At 39.0% G+C, this 27,591-nt stretch overlaps 1 protein-coding gene across 12 annotated transcripts in view; it reads right to left on the bottom strand.

Moving 5' to 3' along the window:
• LRGUK (leucine rich repeats and guanylate kinase domain containing) overlaps positions 1-27,591 on the bottom strand; it is a 50,194-nt gene that overhangs the window by 9,081 nt on the left and 13,522 nt on the right. For 4 of the 12 annotated variants that reach the window (XM_068670119.1, XM_068670122.1, XM_068670121.1 and 1 more), the window contains exons 8-17: positions 27,284-27,364; positions 24,806-24,892; positions 23,185-23,291; positions 18,855-18,974; positions 15,594-15,690; positions 14,344-14,457; positions 10,144-10,345; positions 9,093-9,206; positions 5,844-6,001; positions 3,022-3,110 (exon numbers count right to left, since the gene is read on the bottom strand). In XM_068670119.1, the coding sequence (XP_068526220.1) occupies positions 3,022-3,110; positions 5,844-6,001; positions 9,093-9,206; positions 10,144-10,345; positions 14,344-14,457; positions 15,594-15,690; positions 18,855-18,974; positions 23,185-23,291; positions 24,806-24,892; positions 27,284-27,364 (1,169 nt within the window). Of the gene's footprint in view, positions 1-2,380; positions 2,467-3,021; positions 3,111-5,843; positions 6,002-9,092; positions 9,207-10,143; positions 10,346-14,343; positions 14,458-15,593; positions 15,691-18,854; positions 18,975-23,184; positions 23,292-24,805; positions 24,893-27,283; positions 27,365-27,591 lie in introns of those variants that run through there. The other 8 variants (XM_068670124.1, XM_068670125.1, XM_068670126.1 and 5 more) reach the window with 5 other exon arrangements.

The following is a 27,591-nucleotide window of genomic DNA, read 5'->3' as shown; positions in this document are numbered from 1 at the left end:
TGACACCACTTTTAAAATTTTCTAATACACACTCAGGATAATTGAGCAATATATTTCAGTTTGGATTAGAATGTGCAACGACGACATTAGGCATTAAAGAATATTTTACTGATACACGAGAAATTCAGAACATCTAGTGCCTTAGAAACTTTCTGCATATATCATTTTTTGGCATCGGTTTCAGATATTTCATAGAATTTGGATTCATTCCTAACTGACATAGGGTTTTCATTCTCTGCAGCAGCAGTGCTCAGAAGCAAGCTGAGCTGCCTCTGTCCTCTGCCACTTGGGGTCCACGGCCACTCGCTCACACTCCCAGACTGATGCCAGCAGAGGCAGCCCTTCAGAAAGGGAGTGAAACAGATTAGGGAACTGATCTGGCTGAGGAAAGAAATAAAAAGAAAAAAGAAAACCTTTTTGCTTGGCAAAACTTGCTAAGTGCCTTTACGGAAGAGCATGATGGCTGTAAGTTTGCTACATCAAGATTCATTAGCTAAAAGCCTCTGTAAGGCTGGATGTACTACCAGAAAGAAATTTCATTTTTAAATCTCATTTTTAAATAAACAACTAAGTGGACCAAGTGCTTTTATGCACTGCTGCTGGCAATAAAAATAAAGAAAATGTGTATCGTGTTCTAAATATAAAATATTCAGAACAAATCTGGTAAGATTCAGGCAAAACTAGACAGCAAGAGTTTTTAAAACCAGATTTCAAACAAGCATGACCTCTGTCCTATTTATGTAGCCAGGTAGAAAGAGAAATTAAGAGTTTCTAAATAAAATACAGCTTGAAAAAAGTTATTTTTCCATAGCAGAGAGAGAAATCTGGAAAGCACTGAAGCTAAGATAGATCTAGATGTAATAGTGAGTCTAACCTGAATTTCTAACGCAATTTGACTGCATGAAAGGATTGGCGCCTCTTTTTAACAACATATGCAGAGACAATGAAGCGTTGTACCTCAAAACACAGGCTACAAAGTCTTATTTGACAGCACTTGTAAGGACACTTGAAATACTCCAGTCAATTTTAAGAATTAATTAATAAATTAGAGAGAATTTCTAGTTACGCTACTGAACTTAGTAAGGCCAGGCTTGGAGAGAAAGACAATATATATAGTTTAAGTAAGAATCAATGACAGGTATAAAACAAGATAACAATATAACTACCCCCAATTTTATTTGGATTGTACTGCTAATATTACTATAAATAAGACCATCAATTACCAGGCTCGAGCTGAGCTGCACAATCTGTGCCCAAGCTCCTTGCCCAGCCCTTGATAAAAGCTAAAACAGCCACGTCACCTTACATTTCCTATGGGCTAAGAGCACACACAAAGATTACTACCACAGCTGAGCTGACATACACGGTAACTTCTGAAGTTACTGTAAATTTAAGCATAATTATACATTAAAAGAGAGAGCCATCAAACCCTAGGTGAGCTGTTGCAAGGTGAAAGCCCTTCTTAAGGGCATTTAAAACTTAATTTGATCCAGGACAAATAAAAACTTTCAACAGAACAACCATGCACCAGCACTGAACTGGACAACACCTACCAGGTTCTCCACTAATTGCTACATTCCAGGAATCGGATTCTCTTGCAGAATTTCAACCATTTTAAAACTTTCTTATTTACGGCATTTCTTGACTTAACCTCTTGCATGGAATGGTGTGTTGTCTACTCTTGCCTCCAATTCCGCCGAGCGCATCCATCCCTCGGGGCCTGGTAATTGCAAATGCTGATTGGGGGTGACAGGATTTTCTCTCACCTGCCTGACAGCTCTGCTGAAACAGCTCCATGCATAACTCCAAAATCAGCTTCCACAGAACGAGTATTGTGGAATAAAGGGCGCAAAGAGCAGCAGACTAATGCAGACTCAGATGAACAGTTCACATTGCTACACTAAATCAAAACCAAAACATACAGCAAAAGAAAACACCGATTTCCATTTTTCTTCTCAGTACAACGTAGTTTAAAATGAATGAGTGAAGAAAAAATTCTTCCTTAAACTAGTTAAACTTTTATCTAAGTAAAGATTTGGAAAATGTACCATAATTATGCATTTCTGGCTGTAAGCTTCTGCCGTTGTTTTTTCTAATGACAGTTTAATTCACTGATTTTTAAATTTCCCTATTTATTTATTTTTAACGAGTCGGTCTCCAGTCTTTGTCAGTGGAAAGCTGGTATGTATAACTGGTGACTGCATTTGTAACGGCCTGAAAGAAGATGAAAGCTGTGAATTGTTCTATTAATTTTGATGAGCGCTGACTTAGAAGTTCATGTTCTACTTTAAACATCAACACTGTGAGCCTTTTCAAGACAAGTAGGAAAAAAAAAGTAAAGAGAAAAATTAAAATTAGGAAGATTTACACCAGTATTTACCAAATGAAGTCAAGGATCCCACAAAAGACCAACCAAAGAAGGTACACCAGGATTTACAGACGTAACACCATTTTGCAGGGCTGTGACTATGAGGAAGAAGAAAGAAGAGAGACAGTAAAGATAGAATGCATTTTCTAGAAACAAACAAATTGCAAAATTAAAAAAAATAATGTCAGAAAGTAAAGTCTGCTTTCAGAAATTCTGATTTAAACAGAGTTATCCACAGATGTGTATTGCAAACAACCTTGTGCTGAGCAAGGCTCTGACTGTCCATTTATCACCAGCAGCACTGAAAAACATGTTGGAGACTGCGAGCTGCCAGAAGAAGGATCTTATTCTGCTTTCTCGGAGAAGAAACAGGTAATAACTTCATAGTTTTAGACAACTTGCTTGTGGATGGCTCTACCTCATACATTTTTGGTACACATTTCAGAACTGCTGAGCTCCCAAGTCAAAAGACAGACCGTGTGAGATATATTTGTATGGCGAGATTTAAACGTGATAGAAAGGACAGTTGTCTGTGAGACCTGCAGTCCCTGGCAGATCCTAATCATTCACCCTTAAGAATAGCAGAGAAAAAATCTAAAACAAGCATTTTTCACTTGGTTGCGAAGGACTTGGCTGAAACTCCTCTACATTACCTTTGAAACAGCTGGACATATGCACTAGGTGCCTTCCCTGACAGAGCCTGACGTGCTGCAGCATGGCGCCTTTGGAGAGAAGCTTCTTCCTGATAAGGAAATACAACCAAATTTATATAGTAACTTGGAAGTGTAAATTGTAACATAATTGCTTGTAATATTCCTCTCTTTTGTTAAGACTCTAAAGTGTATGCATTTATATATTCTGGGAAAACAGCAGAGCAGTATTGTAACTAAAAAGGTGCAAAATATGATCTATGCAAACCAAGTTTTGGTCTGAAATCTTGCCAGCTTTGAACAATGAAGATCATCTCCAGTGAAGCCCTGTTTCTTCATATAACAGCCAAAGTGTGCCAGGACGTAGCAGGAAGGAGTGTCTGCAGAGAGCCACTTTTGATACACCCCAACCTTACCGCATATTAGGGAGGGGATAATTCTAGTTATGCTGTTGTCTTCAGCTTCTTTTCACCAGGAAGGGTCTGAATACAGACAAAATTGCCTTTGCTACATTTCAAATACACTGGCTTTGCCTCCTCGCTCCAGCAATGCTGAAAACCTGCCTGACCAACTCTATCAACCAATATTCCCCTCTCAGAGAAGGGATTACCTTCTGCAAATTTCAGTTGGTTAAAACGACTGAACAATGAACACATTACGATCTCAGCAGACTGGAAAATACGGTCCCAAGTTTTAAGGGTCTGTTAATTAACACATGCTGTAGCACAATGTAATTTCGCAGGTCAGACAAATGCAGAACTACAGTGTGCTTAGATGTAAATCTCAAAGCAAAGTTATTACATCCTACTTCGTTATCAACTGATAGCCATTGATAGTTATCAGTTTAATAGCTAAATCACATCTGTAAGAGAAGCATTTTGTCATGGTATTGGAAATGAAAGAGAATATAGTTAACAGCTCAAATTATGACTATGGTGAATTCCTGCACTTTCCCTCGCTGTTTATGCTAAGTGTAGGTCTGTTTAAGTGTTCACTGAGCTTGGTTTGTGCTGTGTTTTATTTTGGACAGTTCTGTCCCCTATTTTTTTGGTGGGGATTACAGGTGTAGATTCCTTTCTGATCATACCTTGCATCGTTACAACTGCACAGAAGTGGTGCAGGGTTGGCACGCTCACAAGGGATAAGGCTGCAGGGAATCTGATCTACTGTCTTTCCCTAAGGAGCAGGCTCTGCTGCTTATTCTGCTTGTGGAAAATTCACACCTATAATTTCTTCATATTTGTTATTTTCCTGTTCTACATGATGGGACTAGAATGTGTTTACTGCAGCGACAGCACATTATTTGGGTGCCTTAAGTGCAAAAATTTGACTTTAAAGGCCACAGACATTTATATTCCTCTCATTAAATACAGTCCAAGAGGCACCTGTGTTTCACCTTGAAGGTTTTACTACATTGACACTTCAGCTGACGCTATAAAGCTTCCTCTGCATGTGAAAATATATCGAAAACTTGGCATAGTAAATAACTAAAAGATATTAGCAGCAGTGAACAAGGCAACTAATAAGAAAGAGAGCCTCGCAGCACCTAAGTAAGTTAAACCCATGGTAAATGATAGCCTCCTTCATCATAAACCACTTCTCCCTGACTTGACAAAATGTAAACTTTCAAAATAAAAATAAAAAAGATGAAATGAAAAAAAATGAGGAAAATAAATTGCTGGGGGTAAGAGCGCTGGCAGAGAGCCACCAAGGTAAGAGAAATTCTGCCTTCTCTCTCACATGAAACTAGCAAAACTGGGGATGAAAGGAACATGAAAACCAACGACACTTGTGACAGTTTTTGAGATCTGCATGGCTTGAAAGGAGGTATTTCATTTCAGAAAACTGAAAGACACGAGGCTCCTTACTTACGCCAGCCATTTTACAACCATACCTTTCTCCACACCTAAGAAAGCCTTTTTTAAATCCTGGGAAACAGGCTGGGGGTGGGTAGAGGATCTTCTACTTTGGTTCATCTAGAACACTAATTCCAAACATCAGAGGTAGTTACAAATACAGAGAGAGTTACAAAATCGTACAGCAAGTCATGTCTGCCAAGCCATCATTCATCACAATGACATCATAACCTTGGAATGGAACAAAGTTTAAAGCTTTCATTTTTCTTTTTCTCTTTCTCTTGTCGCTGTCGTATAAAAGGAGCATTAGACACATCTGCTTCATAGCCCCGACTCCCCCTCCACTGCCTGCAAGGAGAATGAATGCCTGGAGGGAAAACACCATTAAGAAGAAGAAGAAAAAAAAAGAGAGAGATGGAGCTGAAGTTGTAAGAGGTTATTTGAAATCCAAGCACATTGTTGAATCTGTTGAGTGAAACAGTAAAAGCAGGTGAAAAATGTGCTCAAATTTGATCTGTTGCAGTTATCACTAGCACTCGCTGTGAACCACTCAGCTGAATGAGTTTTTCCACTGCCACAGGATGGCGTTCATAAGTAATCTTCATTGTCCTATTAACTGCATCTAGCTATTTGCTCTGAATAGGGAAGTTTCAATATCTTGTAGCAGAGCAGAGAGAGATGATATTCAGCTCCCTTACACCAGCACACAATTGGATGAAATCCATTATGATAAATAGACTTATTCTGGTGTAAAATTGAGCAGAACAGTTAGCCTGTCCTCTCAACTGAGCTTACCTGCTTCATTCTCATTCATCTGCCTTGAACTCTGGGGAACGGGTAAATAGTTGAAAGAAAAGATATCTAAACAACAAGAGTCTTTTTTTTTTTTTTTCCTGGAGAAATAAAGGTCTGATGTAGTTTTTGCACAGAACTTATTTCCATCCTAAGGTTAGAGCAAATGTTCCTTACCACAGAGGTCAGTTGTGCAGCAAACTTGTCCAAGGTGCCTCCTGAACAGTTTTTGGCAGAAGAGTCCAAGAACTCATTGACAGAGGAAGACTGAGCAGTGCCAGCAATTAGTCTGCTGGGTGACAATGATTGCTCCTGTAAGAGACGCATTCTTGAACCTAATATGGAAAAGACACTTCTCAAAACATAAAATTCCAAGCAGCATTTTGCTTACAGTGAGCAGAAAGAAAGTTGCATTTGCAACTGTGAACTTGCTTTTGGTGCCATTCTGGATTTGCAACAGATAACCATGAAAGTTAAAAAGGATATTAACTACTCAGTTGCCCCAAAACCTTTTAAACTTCACAGATACAATTAATGTAGTCCCTCAATACTCAGGCAAATGAAAACAATGACAAATCTGAGAAGAAACCCATCACACTATATTTATGGATTAGGAAGAGGTGTTTAACCATACAGACAAGTTCATTTTGTTATGGATACTCTCACATGTCCCGCTTTTATGACTTCTAAGCTAATTGCAGTCTGCCTATTTAGGAGTTTTGACTTCCTCAGAGCTCTTAGAATCTGACGCAGGATGGAGTGGGAAGCCTTTCCTTCTGCTACTTAGCTAAATTTCAGTGAACAAAAAAATGCAAAGACTTGCACTGCTGCTGGATTGCAAGGAATCAAACCTGCATGTAAGCTTACAAGTAAGATACTTGTAAGTACACTCTTATAAATATTGCTACACAATAGTTTTTGCAGAAATTTAATCATAAGAAAGGTTTAATTGCATTGTGTGCCAAATCACATAGGACTAAGAAGTCACATAATACACACAATGGGAATAGACATTCAATCCATATGCATGTTCATACACTAAATCTGGTTATTTTTCTTGTTATATGCATTTATATATATAAAAAAAAAGTTTCAACAATCCTCAGATGACTTGCTGCCTAACCATTATATACCTGTTTGTAGCTGCCAGGAAACCTGGTGTTAAGTAGAGAGGAGACAGGACTTGAGATTCGTGGTCTCTGTTTCAGTCACGGTAAATTACTCCTTTTGACATTGAGTAAGTAGCAGAGCCCAACCTTCAAAGGTGCAGGGCTTCACACTGCCAAAACTTCAGTGGGATTTCTGGTGCCCAGCATCCCAAATAATCAGTCTTTAGCATAAATGTCCCTTTTCTCATTTGTAACATACAAATAGCAACGCATACTCCACAGGACTGCTGTGAGATATAATTAATGGTTGCATAGTACCAGGCTCTGTGGATGAAAGCTGCTAATGCAAGTACAAAGCATTATCAGCTCTGCAATATATTAAATTTCGGCTATAAAAAGTTTGTAAAAAAGAACTTATCTATTTTCTCCAGTATTTTTACTCTATACACGAGTGAAAGATCTTGCAGAGCAGCTCATTAAAAAAAGAATTAACAACCTATCATAATCTCGCAGAACCAATCTTTCCCCTGCTACTATCTTACTAAAAATGTCCATATTAAAGACAACCTTGAGGCAAGTTTTTAAAAATAAATTATTTCACACAGTCCATAAGAAGGAATGATCGCTAGAGATAGGATAGTTAAATTTATTTAAACACCTATAAATGAAGCTCTAAATGAATTTAATGGTGCATAGTAAATTTAAAAGTTACTTCATGGACAGCAGAATTGCCAAAATCCAGTGCTGTTAATGAAGTTTCTCTAACTAGCAACAAGCCACTCACAGAAAGAACTCAGCTACTGAGGAACACAGAGTCCTTTAAAGGAACTTCAGGTATGTACATACATATATTTAAAAATACCACAATTACACACAAATCTTTTATCTTTACTCCTTTTTTTCTTCTTTCCTGATAATCTAGTTAGGGTTTTGGTGGGTTTTATTGCCTCTCAGGACAAAACATCTCCAGTGGTTTTAAGACAAATAAGTAACAAGACTGTAGTCATTAAGGCAAGGAATTCTTCCTCCTGACTTCAAACAAATGTGCTAGCTCTAGAAATGAAAATAAAATCTACATAGATTAAGATTAAATAAGATTCTTCAGAAAAAGTACCCACTGCTGTGGCACTGAGGCGCCACAATATGAGTAGAAGCTTTTTCTTCTCCACTGGGAAATCTGTATTTATTAATTCTTTCAGGATACAAAATTACTTGAACTGATGAACTGATGAATTTTGCACTATCCTTTATTAACATTTTCAGACATTTTTGCCCTCCCTTCATTTGCTTTTATTTGCAGCCGTCTGAGCCACACAGAAGGTCATGAGTATTGGCTCAATGCTACTTCAGAAACTGATTACTCTCCTGTTGCAGTGGATCTAACCAAGACAGCCATAAACCACAGCGGCTCTTAGAGGAAAGAGTTCACATAAATGAGTGTGTTGTTAGTCCATGATGTGCAATATCTTATAACTATAATATCAGTTTCTTATTTCTTTTTCCTCCATATTTTAGAGACCATATTCTGCTTTTATCTTAACTGGTAACCTGCCCTATCTCAAATAAATACTGGGATAGAGCTGAGTTCTCTTAGATCTCACAAGCTAATCTTAGTTATGCTGCAAGGGAAAGACCAGAAATGGACAGATGAGAGCTAAGTTGGCCATGACTGCTTTGTGCAGCAGCACATGCTTGGGTTAGGCTAAAGTAATCATGAGGCTCCAACCTTGGTGGTTCAGGTAGTGAAAGGGTTGTTTTAAACACAGGGCCAATCATTTGGTTTACACCACAGGCTACTCAGCTGGGTTTACACCAAGTGTGTAGCTCCAAAAGTACTTGGAGTGAATTATTAAGCTGCCTCCATTCATCTTACTATCCTTGTTTTCATATAGCTCTTTATGCTTCTGGCTCTCCTGGGGGAGAGTGACAAGTAAGCTCTGAGTGCCATGCCCTTTTCTTGCTGCTCAAGAGTTTGATAGGCACAAAGCTCTCAGCCAGGGACACATCTGGGTTGTGATTCATCTGGAATGAATGGGAGATCCTCGGCCCAAAAGCATCCTCACAAGAGTCAGGTAACTCACTTTCTACATATTATTGCCTCAGGGCACACAGTGCTGTAAAATATGTGGAAAGATGTCCATTAAAGATTTACATCCCAGGGAAGAAAAAGCCCAGGAGACCCATTACAGAGCAGCACAGAGAGCTTTCAGAGACAAGCAGTCTCACAGGTTGCATCAGTCCCAGATTTTAATTCTTGTAACAAATAAGTTGGAATGCTTTACTGACAGAAGCAGCAGTATGTGCCTAGACACAGTACCTGTTCCTGCTTTGCTGTTCAAGTCTTGACTGCTATCAGAAACTGCAGGTGGCTCCAAACCCAGGTAGGCCTTTATCAGGAACCTCAGTTCTGTGAACGCCTCATCCAATTCATCTGCAGAAGGGGATAAGAGTTTCACAAAAATCAACGTTTCTTCAGTGCAAAGACAGAAAGCACAGAAGCCTGAGACAGAAATGCATTTGTAAGTCATCTAGCTCATCTCTTTGGGAGAAAAATCTTCATAAACAGCACATTCAAGCAAATAATCTGAAATTCAACTCAGTTCTGGCTTTCTGCACTCAACTAAATATTCTCCTACAGTTTGTGTTACTGTGTTTTGCTTTATTTTTAAAAGCTATATTTAAACTGTAAGCTGCATATTCTGTGATCCAAATGCCCTCAGCAATAACTATAAATAGTATTTTTCATACCACGATGATATCCATATTTCACCATCACTGTGAGGAACCACAAAATCACCTCCACAAAAGGGCACAAAGGGAATGAATTAGACTCCTCTCCACCATCTGTTACTCTCAATCCCTCAATATCAAGAAGCAAACATTGGTTTTAATGAAATATTGACCACTCACACATTCCTTGTCTCAGGCTGGGGGATTTGAACAAGTTACTAAGTGGAAGAGTCCTAAGAACAAAATCTTTGCAGCAGCCTCTCCTTTATAGTGAGGCTGCACATCAGCTGTCATTTCCACACTTGAAAAGAGCCTATCTGCTCCACAGATAATTAGACCTGTTAGGTCAAAAGCACTTCTGACCTCTGTCCAGAAACCAACAGGTAATTAACACTGAACATTTGATTAACATTCTCATGGGAGACAATACTTCGAGCCCCTGAGTTCAATTATTTGCTTTGCTTTCTAGATGGACTTTAAGATAACTTGGACATAGCAGAGTAACTCAGTCCTAACAGATCTACAGAGCTTTTAGATTCTTGGGGCAATAATTAACAAGGCAAATCAATCTATTGCTGTAAAAGTCCATCTATTGCTGCAATTTTAGGGGTCAGATTTATAGTATGAGATTAACTCACCTGTGTTCACAACTACATCAAAGTATCCTGGAAAATCCTGACTTATTTTGATGTACATGTCCACTCTGGATACTGCCTCTACAATCTCCAGCCTGCTGAATAATCCTGTCCTCCGCAGATGTCCCTCGTATTTTTTTTTGTTCATTGGTACCACCAGGATATATCTGGGTTTAAAGTAGGTATTTTTCAAGCTGCGCACACCCTTTAAAATCAAACAGAAAAATGCAATGTTTTGTTCCTGAACCGGAGTGCCTTTTGAATGTATGGCTGAGCTTTGGACAACTCTGTCCTGAATGCAAAGTCTCACATCTGGCATTCAACTTTATAAAAGAAGCAAGTTCAAAAGGATACCTGCCTGCGTGCTAGGACCTTCAAAAGCCAAGGTCTTATTAAATGATGCACGTAATGGTACCAATCCTGAATTTACAAGTTTTCCTTTGCACCAACTCATACTTTGAAGAATGTTTTCTCTCTCCCTCTATACATACAGAACAGAACATTGCAATCACGTAGCCCTGTAACATGCTATCACCACTGCTTGTGACAGGCCACAAGGTTCCCACCAAGTTTTCAAGGCTTCAGGACTCAGCCTTGTCCTGCTGTCTGAAAGTTTCTTTGTTTGACTTGCCTGTATCTTTGTTTTACTTGGCTTAGCAGTGCCAGCAATTCCTCTTGTTGACCAGTTGTCTTTATCTAATTTGTTTTACTTTTATCTATGTGTGGTAAAGCCATAGTTTTATAGAGATAGCTGTAACAAGCCCTTGTTCCAGGTAAAATGAGGTGTTTATGACTTAGTGTGGATAAATCCAGGCCTGGCACGATAGCAGAGACCTTGAGAAGTGGAGACACAAGACGATGTAAAGGAGTACAGGCATGGAACGATAAGAAAAGGGGCATGGGTTTGACACCAGAGACCTCAGCTGTAAACATGTCAGTAAGGGGCAGTTAAAAAACACAGACCTGAGGCTGGACAAAACTGGTTTTAGGGCAAACAAGAAGAAATAGTAACTGGCATTATAGATGCTGTATAATAAATTCAGATGTAACCTGGGGCTGCAGACCAATGGAGAATGAGAAAGGTGTAAATGTGCATTATCAAATGTATAAATAAGACCCCAAGAAGATCCTGGGAAGAGAAAGAAGAGACTATCAACACAAACATCCTTCCAGCAAAGGACCTGGGTGTTCACAACTCATTGGAACTCCCCCCCAGTAACAGCAGCAGAGGGAAACCACCAACCTTAGAGCCCAAAGGGGCAGTGAAAGGGTGAGCACAACACCAGGAAAACAGGCAGAAAGCAAGGAGTTTGTGTTACAGTTTTAATTGTATTACAAATTGTGACTTTTTCAGTGTATAAATACTCTAAATTATTCTACTTCTTCCTGTAATAATTAGACCTAGACTACTAATGATTAGACAACTAATGTTTCTTTTTTCTGATCAAGAAATAATTAAAAAAACGATTTGTATGATCTACACAGGAATGGAAAGGCAGTCCATCCGTAGTTTGGGATGGTTTGAGGAGGAGAAAATAAATGAGTGACTGTCTAACATGAAATGGAGAAAGTGACCTTAGAATACAGAATAGGAAAACGCAGGAGCTGATTCTATTTGAAACCAAAGAGATACCTGGAAAAAAAAAATTAAAAAAAAAGTAAATCTGAGTTTCCTGAAATTGAAAATGAGGTCACAAACGATCAAAGGGCTGCCTGAGTTGAAGATGCCCATCCATTTACCATAGCTCCATCTCTTCAGTTTACAACACAGGGTAACAGAAAAGATGCAACTAGTATTTTATCCTGCTTCCTTTGACTCCACAGCCCAAATGACTGGATAACCAGCAATAAGAGTAACAGAGAGTGGTTTCTGGCAGGAGCCACGGTGTACCCACATTTCTGGAAGCATAATGAGCCACGTGAGCCACTCTGTCACTACACCCTTGGCTGGCCCACGCAGATCCTTCAGTTACTATCGAGATATTCATGGCCAGACAAGCAAAGGAAAAGCACTGCAAACGTGCTTTCTCCAGTACAAACTGTGTCAGAACTGCAGCAGCTTCACAAGTTGCAAGTGTGGACTCAGCAAGATTTTACTGTTAAAATTTGTGTCAAGTCTCCTTTATCGGTAAAAGATATACTGTAGATTAAAGGGAATGAACAGCTCTAAATTTTTAGTCTCAACCCACGGACCATAATTAAAATTTCTTTTAATAGTGCTAAATCACTTTTGTTATGAGCCTAGCAGAAGATAATGGAGTTGGATAACTTCTATTCACATACATAACTCACCATTATTGTTTCCAATCTGCTAGCAGAGTCCAGAGTGATACAAGACTGTGCATAATGACTACGTGATCCTGAAACTTCATTGACAAAGGAGTTTCTTAGCTGTCCGTCCACGACAACAGCTTCAGTAATATCCAGTAAAAAATATGAACACTGTCCATGTCACTGGGCTAACCTCCTTATGAATAAACATGAATTTCCATTAAATCCTTTCTCCTAAATTATTTGATAGCACATCTACTTTGTGAAGAACTGACAGTTTTAAAAGGCACCCCACTCCATCATATTTCATCTTCTCCTATTTTTCTTCCCTTGTAAATTCAGGGTCTGCCTGGCAAGACAACAAACATATTCGATGCCTATTGCAATCAGTGGAGACTGAAGGTGATTCACAGTTCTGACAAGACAGGGGGGAAAGAAGAAATGGATCTACACAGAGATTCAAAGTAACAGGCCCTTAAGAGCAGGACTGCAGCACTAAATTGTTGACCATTTGAGCAAGGAGCTACTAGTTTATTTATTTTTGTCCCTGACATGCTGCTATTCAGTTATTTGTATGTCCCTATTCAAGCCAATAAACACGTACAGACTCTTTTGACTTACAAAGGATCTAAAACTCCTTCCAAACACTCAGGTTCTTTTCTAAAAACTAGGTTTTCAATCATCAGTTTCACAAACTAATCATCCTACACGAATGAAACTGAATATCAATTTTTGCTCAAGTCTCCCTAGTCCTTCCCCTAACTTAGGAACCTAAGTCAAAACTTCAGTCTCCTACATTTATTTCTTTTAAAACCTCTATTTTTCCCCATCTATCAAGGAGTGCAGTAGCATCTACAGACTTGTAGTAAACTCCCAGAGCTGAGCCCTGCAAACACACCAAAACCCAGCAACAATCAGCATCATATTTTGGGCACTCCACAGAGTGTCTCATTCTAAAAGCTCATATAGATGAAGTTTATTTTGTAGAAAGAATCTGGAAGGAAATGAAGCCTGCCTTTCATTTTTGTCACCTCAATCCCTAGCTAGCAAGCCTTCATCTAAGCTAATGAGAAGTACTTAATTAGAAAATTAACTAAAAAGTTATTCTTCGGGGATTCCAGCAGACAGGTTTTGATACTTTGTCATGACATCGTTTCCTACTGCACCACAGACTCCTGACATCCTGCCATCTGTGCATGTGCACCCAACAAATCTCAGAGAGGGTAAAGTAATCCGTCACAGAGACTGCATCGTTTAACTGTTCTGCCCAAAATATTGCCTCTGGCCTGCATGCATCCTCCACTGCTTCACCAGAAAGGAGAAGCATGACATCCTTTTACGTGGGGTTTAGTAGGCATGCAGCTCTCGAGTAATTCACCTAAAAGTTGGGGATAGGTGGACAGAACATGGATGAAGAGCTGAGGGTACTGTGATGGAAATACTGGAGACATGGTGGGGATATAAGGCTACTGAAATTGAAAAACGTGACTAAGAAATTTTAAGCAGCCAGCTGTAGGACACATCTGACTAAATGTGGGTATCTATAAAGGAAATGCTAGGTACTGTTCATGTACAGACCATGGAGAGCTACTTGATGCAGGCAGAGGAATTACAGATACAGTTTATCTGACTAAACAGCTGTATTTAGTGTTAGGTTAGAGGTTGGACTTGATGATCTTGAGGTCTCTTCCAACCTAGACAATTCTGTGATTCTGTGATCTCCAGCGACACTAAGGCAGCCCACACAACGCATCCAAATCTACCAGCAGCAGTGGTAGGCTAGGCAGAAGGCATAGGATGTCTCTTATGTCACTAAGTTGCTATGTCTAGGCTGTTGAAGCAAACCTTAGTGAAAGTGCATGATCTTTTTCCCCAGCAGAGTTCTCACAAAATGACTTACTCAAAAATGGTTAAGCAATATGCAATCCTTACCTCTATTTCTAAGTGAACACACGTTGCAAGGCCCTCTCTGGCAATTGATTCCACAGTGTCTCTTCCAAGGCCGTAGGAATAGCCACTGTATTTAAAGGTTGCTATAAACTTCCCCTGAAATTCAAAACAGCGAGCACGATGACAAAGGAAATATTGTAATGAAAACAACTTTCTTAAAGGAGAGTAATCGCTGAGGACTTCCTCTCTTTCTCTTCCAGCAAAGTTTCTCCCTGCCCAAATCATCAATACTAATGAGGCCGATGGGAGCACGAAATTTGCAGAGAAGAGCAGAGAAGGGCCTGCAGGGTATGGGCTTGTGCATTGTTCATGGATAATAAAACATCAGCGCCTTGAAAACAAGCTGCTGACAGGTTACAGCTTTCATTGGTTATTCAGTCACGCTGTAAAGAAAGCGAGATCTAAAGCAAAAGGGGCATCCTTCTTTTGACATTACATCAAACCATATGGCTACGCCATGTAAAATAGAAGACGCCAAAGAAAAGAGGACAGAAACAATCCTGCACGGAGAATGCATAATTGGCCAAAAAATTTCAAAGTTAATAAGTGACAACTGAAAATTTGGTTCCCAGTAGTATGTCTAGAGAAATGAAGGCAGATTATATTATTTTAAACTCCTCGATTGCTGAGAGTTACCGTTAAGAACCAGATCAGTTGCTTAACGCTGCGTTGGCTCCCCTGTTTGTGTATGTACAAATAATGAGCTCTGTTGTGGCTTTTCATGCCAAAGTTTTATTGCAGGCAGCAAAAGGCATCAGAAACAGTAGCTGGAGGCACACCGCCTTCAGAGAGGAAGACAATGCCTTTAGGGGGACAGAAGGGGGGATTTGCTAAAGTTTAAAAGACTGCATTCCCTGCAGGGTTGCTGGAAGATTGGGAAAAAAAAATAAATGGCAGTTATTTCCTGAGTTTTTGCTTCTGGTACCCACACTAGATACTTGCATAGGCAAATAAGCTTCTTTTTACATTATAATACTGTCTAAAAATTCCTGCTGACCACTACGCCAACTTAATGGTTTCTATATATGCATACAGAAGAAAAAAAGAGATATAAATGTACAATGAATTTCTGGTTGCTGTGTATGCGCTTAAGCCACATAACTGTGAGTGAAAGGGCAAACAAAGACACAGACTTCAAAAAATAAAACAATAACATCAGAGCTGGATAGAAAAGTTGAGTTCATGCTGACCGTAGGGAAACAGGCCTAGCTGAATGCTCATCAGGTACTCACTGTGCTCAACATTTTGTCAAATGCTTCTTGAGAAACGAAATAGTAATCAAGTCTGTTTTCTTCACCAAAGTAAGCTGCCCTGGTGGTATGACAGGGACTGGAAAATATATAGCATAATAAAGAAATAACCTGTTTTCAATCATAGAAGCAGCTATGGAATAGGAGGGGGGAAAAGGGAGAACACTACAAATCATTTTATTTTTAAGAAGAGAAGAAATATGGGAAATATAAAGAGGTGCAAATCATACCCCTAATGCTGCATATTTGAAAGATTAACCCATAAATACACAAAAAAAAAGTTTAAATGTAACATTACGTTTTGGCTATAAATCCCCTCCAACCCGGGATAGCCTGAGCTGAAGCTGTCACAGGGCCCTGTAATAGAGAAATGCCGAAACCATTTTTCTCCAGGGATGTCAGCTTGTGAATGATATAAAGTAGAACCCTAAATATGGAAAAGGAGACTAGGAGTTAGGCTGACCTCCAAGGTTAAGAAAGAGATATAAAGTCCAATCTTTAAATAGCGCCCCATTATTAAGGGGAGAAACAATCCCCAAACAAGGGAGATAAGTGGGACACAAGGCAGGAAAAGTAATTGCCTGCCACCACGCAAGGATAATAGGATAAAGCTCAGATATGTGAGCTTATTACTAGGGTGAAACACTAAAACAAAACAGAACAGAACCAAAACAACAACAACAAAAAAATGGCTAAGACAGTGCATGTAGCAACTTTGGATTAAACTATTGAGTAACCCGTGTTCTTAGGAAATAATATTTTGCTAATTGTTTCTGGTTTGGCTTTGTTTTTAATTTTTACATTGTAGGATACCAGGAACAGAAGTGTGATGGGGAACTCTAGCGTTGATTCACACTGAGAACATTTCATCTCCTTGACTTTTGTTAGACTATCCTGCAAAACGTGGAAGAAATATCTATATCCCACCTGCTAGTATCCCACCTACTAGGCTCGCCCTACGTTGCTACATTTTTTGCTTGATGATAATGCTACATTGAAAATACAATTATTTAATGCTTTTTCCAGCTCCCCAAAGCATGGAGACTTCTAGAAATACAATTTCTTTCTCTGTTTTTCTTGCTTTCTGAGAATTTTCCTAAGAAAATGGAGAAACATATAAAACCAACAGAAAACAACAACAAAAAAAACAAAACAACTTATTCACCTCTGAGTGAAAGAGGAATCATATGGAATCATATAAGGTCTGAACTTTTGGGTAGACCTGTGCGGTGTCAAGAGTTGGACTTGATGATCCTTAAGGGTCCCTTCCAACTCAGGATATTCTATGATTCTATGATTTTTCCCCCTTTATATTGAGATCTAACAGCGAACAAATTAATTTTGGTTCATTTATTTAAGATAGCTGAGTTGTAAACCACTAAGAATTTTAGTCTATAACATTGAGCTTGTCAGATCTTAATTATCACAGCATTAGAGGGTGACACTTTTTTTTTTAATCATGAAGATATGGCAAATGAGGACAGTGTGCTACTCATGGACTCTGTAAAATTGCACTTCAGAGGCTTGATTATTTTTTTTTAAAGATATTATGAATGCATCCACCTTTAAAGGTCAATCTTGAGTACTATCCAGATGGTTTGAGGGTCCAATTTCACTTTATTTTTTGAAACACTTCTAAACGTTACAACCCTTTTTAATTGCAAGGCCATGTTTACATTCAAACTGCCAGGGTATGTTGCATGAAATACATTTTTAATGAGTGGAATGTTTGAAATTTAAAAGAGTAAGCCATAAAATTGCTTAAATCTCCACTGAATAATTAAAATACAACTTTGCTTTATGGTTGCAATTTTCTGCTCTGTTAAGATTCTGTCGCTATCCCCTTCTTTTCCCCTCATGCATAAAACTTTTAGGAAATAAAATACACAGTATTAAAAACAATGCTCCTAAAAAAAACACACACAGTGCTTGGAAAATTTCAATTGGCATTCAGTTAGTTTGTAATTTCTCGTCTAGTCATTCAAAACACAGTAGTATCTTTAAAGAAAGGCAAAAAGATATTTTTCCAGTCCCATAGCTTCTCAGATCTTTTCTTAAAACGTCCTTTTGTTTTGCCAGTGTAATGACTTAATTCTGCATGTGGCTATAATCTGAGTACACTGCAGACACGTAGGCTTCTTCACTGCGGATTATTATGTTAGAGAAGAAGGCTACTACTAGACATCCCATCAACACATAGGTCGTGGTCCTGATGTTAGGAACCCTGAGGAATTATTCTCCTAAATACACAAGCCCATGGTGCTTTTCTTGCAACTGACTTATTCAGTACATAGGAGCGCACAAATAGGGGTCCAAGATGTGGTAAATGTTATGACACATATGAAAGCATGGTCAAAGTATGATAAAATTGGATAGAATTGTGTAATTATTAAAAAATATCAACAAAAAAAGAGAAAATAGAGGGGAGAAAATAATTAGAATACAGGATTTGAGATCAGAGACATGCATCATAGGCAGGACCTACAACAGTTATGTATTGTGGAGAATGGGATGGGTGAACACAAGGAACAGCTTTCACCACCTAATTTCAGGTGGCAGATAGGAAATCTGGCTAAATTAGATCACTGCTATCTAGTGTGTACTGAAAATAGACATATAGCTCAGGTGAGTGTTTCACAAAGGGAAAACCTTCCCTTGAAAGAGCTGGTTTCTCGCCACTAAATACCCAGGAAGCCCAAGGCTGCAAGGATCCTAATTCAGGCCTTTCCAAGGGGGAAAATTAGTCCTCCCAGCAGGTGGTGAAGTCTGAAAGGTGCTATTTACTTTGATAACACTACTTGCAGGATAATAAACTGGTCCAGCAATTGCGCTTGCTTCCTTGCCTAGCTTCAGGATGCAGCGTGCACACGCATGCTAATGTGTTTACACCCAGGTACATTCCAAAAATTAAGAGAAATCTATACATATCTAAACAGATGTTTAGGTGGAGGGGCATATGTGAGCAGAGATAGAGCAGATCAATAAAAGGAGCTCTAAATGACACTTTTTGTTTGCTTCTTTGCTGTTCACCTTTGAAAAGAACAAGATAATTTAAACGGCTTTTCTTTTTAAGAAAGTATTTGATGGCTTCAGGCAATCAAGCACCGGGAAAAGATTAAATGCATAGCAACAACCGTTTATAGGTTGTCTTTAACTTTTAACTTCTTAAAAAAAAAAAGAAAAAAACAGGAGCAATTTCAGCCTTTATCACTGTGTTCTTTTAACCTTAAGAAGCAAACTTACCCAAATCTGAAGAAATTTTTGAACTGTCTGCAGATCCTGTGAGTAAGCTCTCTTTTACCACAGGCTAGAGGTCCTACTAATACCAGCATGGGGTAGGGAGCATCAAGACTAGGTAGAGTGCTACAAGAAAGGAAAACAAGGAGCCATTATATTAGGCACAAATAAAGTCTTCAGCAACTTTGTATAAAGCCTCTGTGGAGACTTCATCATCATTTCTACTAATCTCATCTGTCTATCACACTGTTCTCATTGTTCGCAGCGTAGACAAAAATTGTGAGAAGTGTGTGCTCAGTTTGATATGTTCCAAACACAAAAATAGCACAAAATACCACATTAAAGACCCCTGGGTCTCTTTTGCCAAAGGAATAATGTTACGTCTACTATAATCTTCTCTGATTTATAGTCTTTTCTAAAGCTCCCTCTGCAGTTACGGTATTGCTGGGTTTTGTTTAAGAGTTTTCCAATTCTATTGCGGGGATGGTAATATTTTAATGATCAGGATAATAAGCCTGGCATGAACCTGGACTCAATCCTACACACCTTTATGTACTCCTGCATATAATCTTGCTGACTTCCACGGCCTTGCCAGATGAAGGTGGCAATTTGTAAAGAGCTCTTCAATTCAGGATAATGAGAGACACTAAGACCCTTAAACTCCTCCGAACACAAATAACACTACAATGAAAGAAAGCAAAGTGTTGCAAAAATACAAAGCCTTCACTTAGGCTCCATTTTCTCCATGCTGAGCAGATGGTTAGATCACCAAATTTCCACTTCCAGCTGTAAAGACCAGAATAAATGGCATTTTTGCACTTCTGAAAGTCCAGCAATTGAGGCATCTAAAAATGGAATGCAACTTTGGATTCTCATTTTTAAACCTCAGCCAGACTGTAAGATCATGCCACTTGATGACGTGACAGAAGTAGTTGGAATTGTTTCAAAACCACTTAATTTTAACTAATGAGTAGCTTTAACTGGATTTAAATTTTAAAGTGGAAGAAAAGCACCTCTGCATACTAAGAGTGCATTTAATGTTATTTAAAACAGGTGGACGTAGATTCCTGAAAACAGATTTTCTTTCTTTTAACTTTTCTCTTACAAGTGCCTAGCTCCGTAAGAAGTAATGATAATCATCCAATATGAGCATGGGGGAAAAATCACAGTAATGGCTTTACTCCTATTTTAGGTGCAGCAAAACAACTCCATTTTCTACCTGATTATATGTACATAATAGGGCTTGATGTTTCAGAAGCACTACGATAATAATGCAATTCAGTCTCCTAATTCCTATGGAGCAGGTAAGTGCTATCCTCTCAGAAGAAATAGCAGACACACCTAATAAATTGACCGGCTGAAGGTTGTACACATGTGCTGTTACTAAACTGTACAATGAATCCAGATCGTGGTCCAGTGTTCCTTTCTCCAGACTATTTTAAAGCCAGGCAGCAGCAGAACCATTGGGAGATCGAAGGTATTTTTCTTACTGTGCCGATTGGTGACATTTACAAAACAACAGACAGCATTAGCACAATAAGCTCATTAGCACAATATGCTTGGGATTCTAATTCCCTTTTAAACAAATTCCCATTGCTGGAACAGAGGAACACATCCTCAATTTCCTTGGGTTTATTATGTCATGGAAAACACGTACATAATACAACCTCTCATTACATCACCGCTTACTGATTATCAAACCATAACCTAAAAGCTCTGGTTTTCCTATAACTTGTAAGCAGATTGTGGTAAAGAGTCCTTGGCTCATTTAATGTTCAGCTTTCAACTTTTCTTGACTTTGGTGAGTAGAACAACACACTGCTGTGCAAGATTAATAGGTTTCAAGGCCAGAAGGAACTACTGTCATCGTCTAGTCAGCCCCCCTCATCTCACTGGCCACAGGATTTCCCCAAGTCGGTTCTTGTTTCAGGCCTGATACCTGAGGTTCTGTTAGAGCATATTTTAATTACAATGTTCCCGTTGTGGAGAATTCTCGGTACCCCTGGTAAATTTTTCCACTACTTAATTACCTCTGTAACTTTTAACAATCACGTCCTATTTCTTCGCTGAATGAATTTATCCTTGATAGCCAGATACCAAGCCTCTTCACATGCTTGCCCGATAGACCGAAGAGCCCACTGTTATTTCATTTCTGCTCCCCACGTAGCAGTTATAACTGAGTCAACCTCTTTTTAAACATCACTTGTATTTATAGTTGGGGTAAAATCTACATAATATTGTGCAGTGATGTGTTGCCACACAATTAAAGAATCACAAGGCACAGAACGAGAGGGAACGGTTAAGAAACTTCATGTTTTCTGACTGGGGTGTGCAACAATATCACTTTTTCCTTTGATTTCAGTCTTTATTTTTAATGGAAATATTACTAAACAGAATTAATTATAATCTCATCTGAGATAGATGCAAATGAACTATACCAATCTGGTTCCAATAGGCATTTTATAGTGTAGAAGACTAACTCATCATCATTAGGATGATTTCATTAATGACTGTGTTGTGTGTTTTCCAGCTGAGCATGGGCAAACATTCAAGGCATCATTAACAATTTTGGTCAGTACCATAAATACTGGTCTGCGTGTTTATATGTTTGTATACACAGCACCACTGATAAGACACAGAATTGTTTTTTTTTCCAGCAATGAAGATGCACAAACACAATCCAATAAACAAATATTTAAACAGGGGCTATGTCTGCACTGGCAAAAATCCATGCCTTCAGGTAAAACTGTTGTGTTTTATTTTTGGAAAAAAAAAAAAAAAAAAAAAAAGAAATCTCCAATCCTGCAAGACAGTCAATAACTGCTTGGCGTTATTTTAAAGGCTGAAGAGCCTTCTTAGAAGCTATCATTGCCACAGGGATGGTATCTATCCTTCATCATCAAGCCCATAAAAAAAAAAAAAAACACAAGCCAAGCAATACAGATATTCTAAAAATTTAAATTGAGTTGCTAAATCATGAATCTTAATCATGAATCTGATGTGTTCAGTTTTGGGCCCCTCAGTACAAGAAAGACATCGAAGCCCTGGAATGTGTCCAGAGAAGGGCTATGAAGCTGGTAAAGGGCCTGGAGCACAAGTCCTGTGAGGAGGGGCTGAGGGAACTGGAGCAGAGGGTGCTCAGCCTGGAGAGGAGAAGGCTCCAGGGAGAGCTCCCAGTGGGCTGCCAGGGCCTGAAGGGGCTGCAGGAGAGCTGGGGAGGGACTCTGTGTTGGGGGTGTAGGGATAGAACAAGGGGAAATGGTTTTAAACTGAAGGCAGGTAGATTTAGATTAGCTCTAAGGAAGAAATTCTTTTCTATGAGGGTGGTGAGGCCCTGGTGCAGGCTGCTCAGAGGAGCTGTGGCTGCCCCAGCCCTGGCAGTGCCCAAGGCCAGGCTGGATGGGGCTGGGGGCAGCCTGGGCTGGTGGGAGGTGTCCCTGTTCATGTCAGGGGGCTGGAATTGGGTGGGCTTTGAGGTCCCTTCCAACCCAAAGCATTCTAAATGGTGCTAAGACAGGCCGTTGGGCACAAAAGTTGATCTCAGTGCCCATTGTAGTTGATATAATTACAAACCACAAATACATCACAGTATCTTCCATCACGGTGTGTCAAAGCACCTCCCAAAGTTTTACCAAGCAAACATCATAACTCATCTGCAGAGCAGCAAAGTATGGTGACTTTCATCTTCTAGATGAGAAATGAGACAGAGAAGTCACCTGGCACGACAACAACAATGTCAGAAAGGGAACATTGACTTGTCTCTCCCTTCTGTGCTTTAAATGGCAGCCAGCATGTTCGCCTCCCACAGGCAAGAAGTCGCTGGACTTCCTTAAGTACAAACTTGAAAATTTCACCTTATGAATAGAAAACATGCCCCAAAGCCACAAAATAAAGCCGTTTTGCTCACAACGGGATGCCAGTAGTGTGAAGAGGAGTAAGTAGGATAGGAAGAAATGTTTTACAGCTCTCTTCTCTCTCAAGAGACTTTCAAATTGCCTTTGGGTATTGATAGAAATTTTCCATCTTTCATTTATGGTGCAAATGACCATCTGTTTCAACAGATTGTTTAAAAGAAATAGAGTTGTGGACAATCTGTCTCAGACTTCAGAGGTGAATGACTAACTTCATTTCATAATCAATTTCAACCAAACAAGATTTGCCTAATTTCCAGACTGCTAAAAAAAAATATAAAAAAATACTGTGGAACATCTCCTCTTCATTAGATTAATTTAAAGGTGGGAGAGGGACAGAAAAATGTCCCTCTAAATATGACAACACATTCTGCTTTACTTGAGTGCCACCCTCAGGAGCAGACGTGAAGTGGAGGTAAGTTTACCTGTCAAAGATCCACTGGGGCTGCAGCATGCCATACATAATCTGAGTCATATGGTCGTTAGCAGCAACAACTTCTGGAGGAGGATCGTATTTATTCACAGCATCAACCTGTTTCCAGAGTTTAGGAGCAGAAAAAAAAAAAAAAGAAGAGTAGTGATGTAACTGTTCCCAGCTGTAATATGCTTCTCAGATCACTATGAGTAACGATGGCCTCATGTTTATGAGGGTCAGTCTTCATATTTGGCTTGTCTGTAAGCACTCCGCTACATAAATCTTTTCAGGAGATTTAAACACAATTTGATAGATGGGTGGAAGGCAGCCAGAAGTAGCTCACCATCATTAATATATTCAACCTTTTACTGGAAAGAAAACAGGATGCTACACAAGATACAAAGTAATTCTGCTTAGGTTTTAATTATCCATTAATTTGCATCCTTTCATGCTAGTGGAAGATGCCAAACTAAAATCCTTAGGGACTGAAGCCATTCATTTATTCGTTAAAAGAGGAACGGAACGGGCATTAATAACATAAGCAAACTGCAGTTTCCTCCTGACAATGCATTTCTGTCTTTCCAGGAGGAAAAGCATTCAAACTCCAAGGATTCTCCCCATTCATTCTCTTAAAATTCTATTGAGGGTACTGACCTCTATTGGGCTGTATTTATTTATTTTTATTATTAATGTTATCCACTCCTAGAATATCCTGATGAGAGGATTTTCTGAAATAACTTTAATCATCCAAAAGTTAATGCTCGTCTAGATCAGTCATCTAGGCTTACTTTTACAGTCCAAAAGGAAAGATTTATTTAAGGGATTCAAAATGTTGTTGGAAGGAATGCAGACTGACACATAGGAAAGAATAAGATCAACATCTCGGGTAGGCGGGGTAAATTACACTCTGATATCATCCATTCTCTGTGCTCATGATAGCAAGAGCCTAGCACTAAACAAGAACCCTGATACTTATGCAACTAAAGTTAAGAGTGATGAATTCCCTTGAAGGACCACTTTTTGAGAATACTTCCTTCATATCCAGCCCCAATTTACAACCTTTAATCCCAACAATTCTAGCATGGCTCCCAAATGCTACACAGAGCAACCAAATTATACTAAAAACAGCACGAGAGGAAATGGTTTCTATTAGAACAGAATGTTACTGTAAGCAGTCTGAGGAGTTTTTTTTGGGGAAAAAGATTTGCCTGAGAAAGCTGTATGGAGTAGAATTGGAAACAAGCATCATTGTAGCTTTCAGAGTTCACTCTGTGGTACACAACATTGAAAAAGAACAACAGTATTCTAGAGGTTGCCACATAGTATTTCATGAGAATAGCTATCTCTTTAGATTCACTAACTGCTAAATAATGGCTGCTAAATAAATATTTCTTTATGAAGCAAAGCTTTTACTGAGTTTTGCATTTTTACATACTACAAATGCTCCAGAAATTCTGTAGATACACAGCTTGATTTAGAAACAAAAGTCTCTGAACTTGTAGTCTATCTTGTAGCCTGAAAGAAGGGAGATTTGTGATACCCAAATGTGAACAAACCCGACCTACATGCATTGTTTTTTTTGTATTTGCATTCTTTATTTAGAAAAATTCCAGAATGATATGCTTACGCACCTTCTCTTCCACTGAAATCTTCTTGAGATCCAGTTCCGTTAATTGTGGCAACATGAATATCACCGAGAGCCAGTAATCTGTTTGCTCCTGAAGGAAAAAAAATTCCACTTTGACATAAAGTGCATAACTTCATCAGGCTAATATTTAATTTCCATTGGCCAAAGTTAAATTGGCCTTAATATATTGCAATATAAAAAGCTTTTTACCCTGAAGGATGTCAATACACTGTACAAGAACACCCCTCCCTCCCCCCATAAGTATTACTTCTCCAACAAAACCTAAAAGCTGTTCAAAAGTCTGCAATTACATTGTTCAAAAGGTCAGGTTGGGAATTAAAAAAAATTAAAAGGAAAAACACACCACCATACACACTAGAACACCAAGGAAGACTGTTGGAGAACAAAAAAACATTATCTATACTGGGCTACGTAATAAACTATATCTAATACTTCTGACCTTTGAAGAACTATAGGAATTTAAAAGGGAATTCACATTATAAATTCATTGTGATATATGCTTTTAAGTCTGAGGCAATAAAAAAGAATAATTAAAAAGCAAATAAAAAGCTGATACTGATAACTGAAATTCAAATGGCAGTATTAAGATGATGTTTGTGTATGTTACTAAAATAGTAATTTAAAGGAATGGGATGAGAATCTGCTTCGGAGGAGGTCGTCTAAACAGAAAAAGGGTTTCAGACTGTGGAAGAGGCCCAGGACAGCCCGTTTCAGGCATTTTTTTTCCTGCTAATTTCATCATGCACCACAACAGTCAATATAAACCTGGCAGTTACAGGAAGGAGAAGTTAAACCCTTAACATTTTTCTTCTGACACAGGAAGTATCTCTGAGTGAGGTTTGTGAAGATTGTGTGATGAAGATATGTTTTCATAATAATTCTTAAATATGCATTTCACAGAGGCAAGGGGTGACATGTATTGGGTTTATGGTGAGGATTTGGTAACGAGGGGGCTGCAGGAGTGGCTTCTGTGAGAAGAGACCAGGGCAGTGTTCCAGCTGGCTCCAAAATGGAGCTGGCCAACACTGAAGCCACTCTAAAGATGCCTCTGTGCTAATATATAGGAAAGGGTAAGAAACACCGTGCAGCAGTTATGAGAGAAGTAAGAAACACAAGAGAAAACACTGCAGACACCAAGATCAGTAGAGAAGGAGGGGGAAAGAGCTTCTCCAGGTGCTGGGGGAGAGGTTCCCTGCAGCCTGTGGAGGACTGCATGGAGCAGAAACCCACACTGAAGCCCATGGGGGATCCCACATTGCAGCAGGTTACGTGTCCTGAAGGACCTGCATCTCGTGGAGAGCCTGTGCTGGAGCAAATTCCTGGAAGGAACTATGTTCCACGCAGGACCCTGGAGGGCTGCACCCCATGGAAAGGAGTCATGCTGGAGCAGTTTATGAAAGACTGCATCCCATGGGAAGGACACCATGCTGGAGTGGGCAAAAACATTAAGGAGAAAGGAGCAGCAGAGACAAAATGTTATGAACTAACCACAAGCCCCTGTTCCCTATGCCTCAGTAGGAGGAGGAGAAAGAAGAGTCAGGAGTAAAGTCAAGCCAGGAAAGAGGGCAGACAGGAGATGTTTTATCTTTTTTTCCTTAGTATCTTACTCTTTTTTTTTTTTTTTTAAATGGCAATAAATTAAATTAATCTTCCCCAAGTCAAATTTGTTTTGCCCATGATCATAACTGGTGAATGATCTCCCTTGTCCTTATATTGACCCATGAGCTTTTTCATCTTATTTTATTCCTATCTTGCTGAGGAGGGGGAGTGAAAGAGTAGCTTGGTGGGCACCTGGCGGCCAGCTGAGGTCAACCCACCATAAGTTCAGACAATTTAGAAATCACAAAAGTCAGGACAGAATCATCTTTGTCTATTTAGGACAAATTATAAATACAGAGTCAGTATTTCTGATGTTGTGTAGATGTCACTGTCATTGATAAAATGGATGTTTGATTCATTGGTTGAAGAGTAACATGGGAGCCATAAAAGAGAACTGAGTAAATCCTAAAGAAAAGCAGATACAGATTCCAGAGGCACATGATTTTTAAATGGTTACTCTTAAGTTCCTTTGAGCTTTTCCCACTAACAAGTCCGTACCTTCAAAGCAAATGAAAGAGGGTTCTCCTACCAAACAATACTAATTAAAATAATAAATATAAAAATAATTGCATACTATGAATACAAAAGTATAAATGGATTCACAAGCAGGATTAATCAAATTCATGGATTTACTGCATTGATATTAAACATGATACATATGCAGCATTTGGTCAGGAAGTTCCCCAAAAAAGGTGGGTAACCATGCCAGGGGAATCATTCATTCTTGCCTTGTTTCATATACCCATTCCTAGATGTCCTGATCACTCTCAGAGACAGAAAAGGAAGCTAAATGGATTATGGTGGGATCCAGAAGACCAGCTCTAGATTCATATTTTTTGCTTTGTCTTTACTCCTTTCTTACCTGTACAGGATTTTTTAAAAGATTTAAAACTCGGAGGAGAGGCAGATCTTGAATATATTCAAGTTCACCCAGTTCAGCAATCTAATTAGTGATAGAAACAGAGCATAAATTAGCAGCAACAGAATCCACAATAACTACAGGGAAAAAAAAATAAAAAAAGAAGTTCTCTGATTCTTGTTCTTAAAATCTGGAACTAAAAAAAAATATCATTATACTCACAAAATGGGTATACATGTTAACTGCCTTCAATAAGGCACTTGGATTCACAAAAGGCAGACAACTCGGATGTTAGCTGCAGAAGCAATATT

This window comes from Anas acuta, chromosome 1 (assembly GCF_963932015.1).
Source record: "Anas acuta chromosome 1, bAnaAcu1.1, whole genome shotgun sequence".
In the NCBI taxonomy this organism is placed as follows: domain Eukaryota; kingdom Metazoa; phylum Chordata; class Aves; order Anseriformes; family Anatidae; genus Anas; species Anas acuta.
Note: the sequence above shows the minus strand (reverse complement) of the source record. Positions and strands in the feature narration are given on the sequence as shown.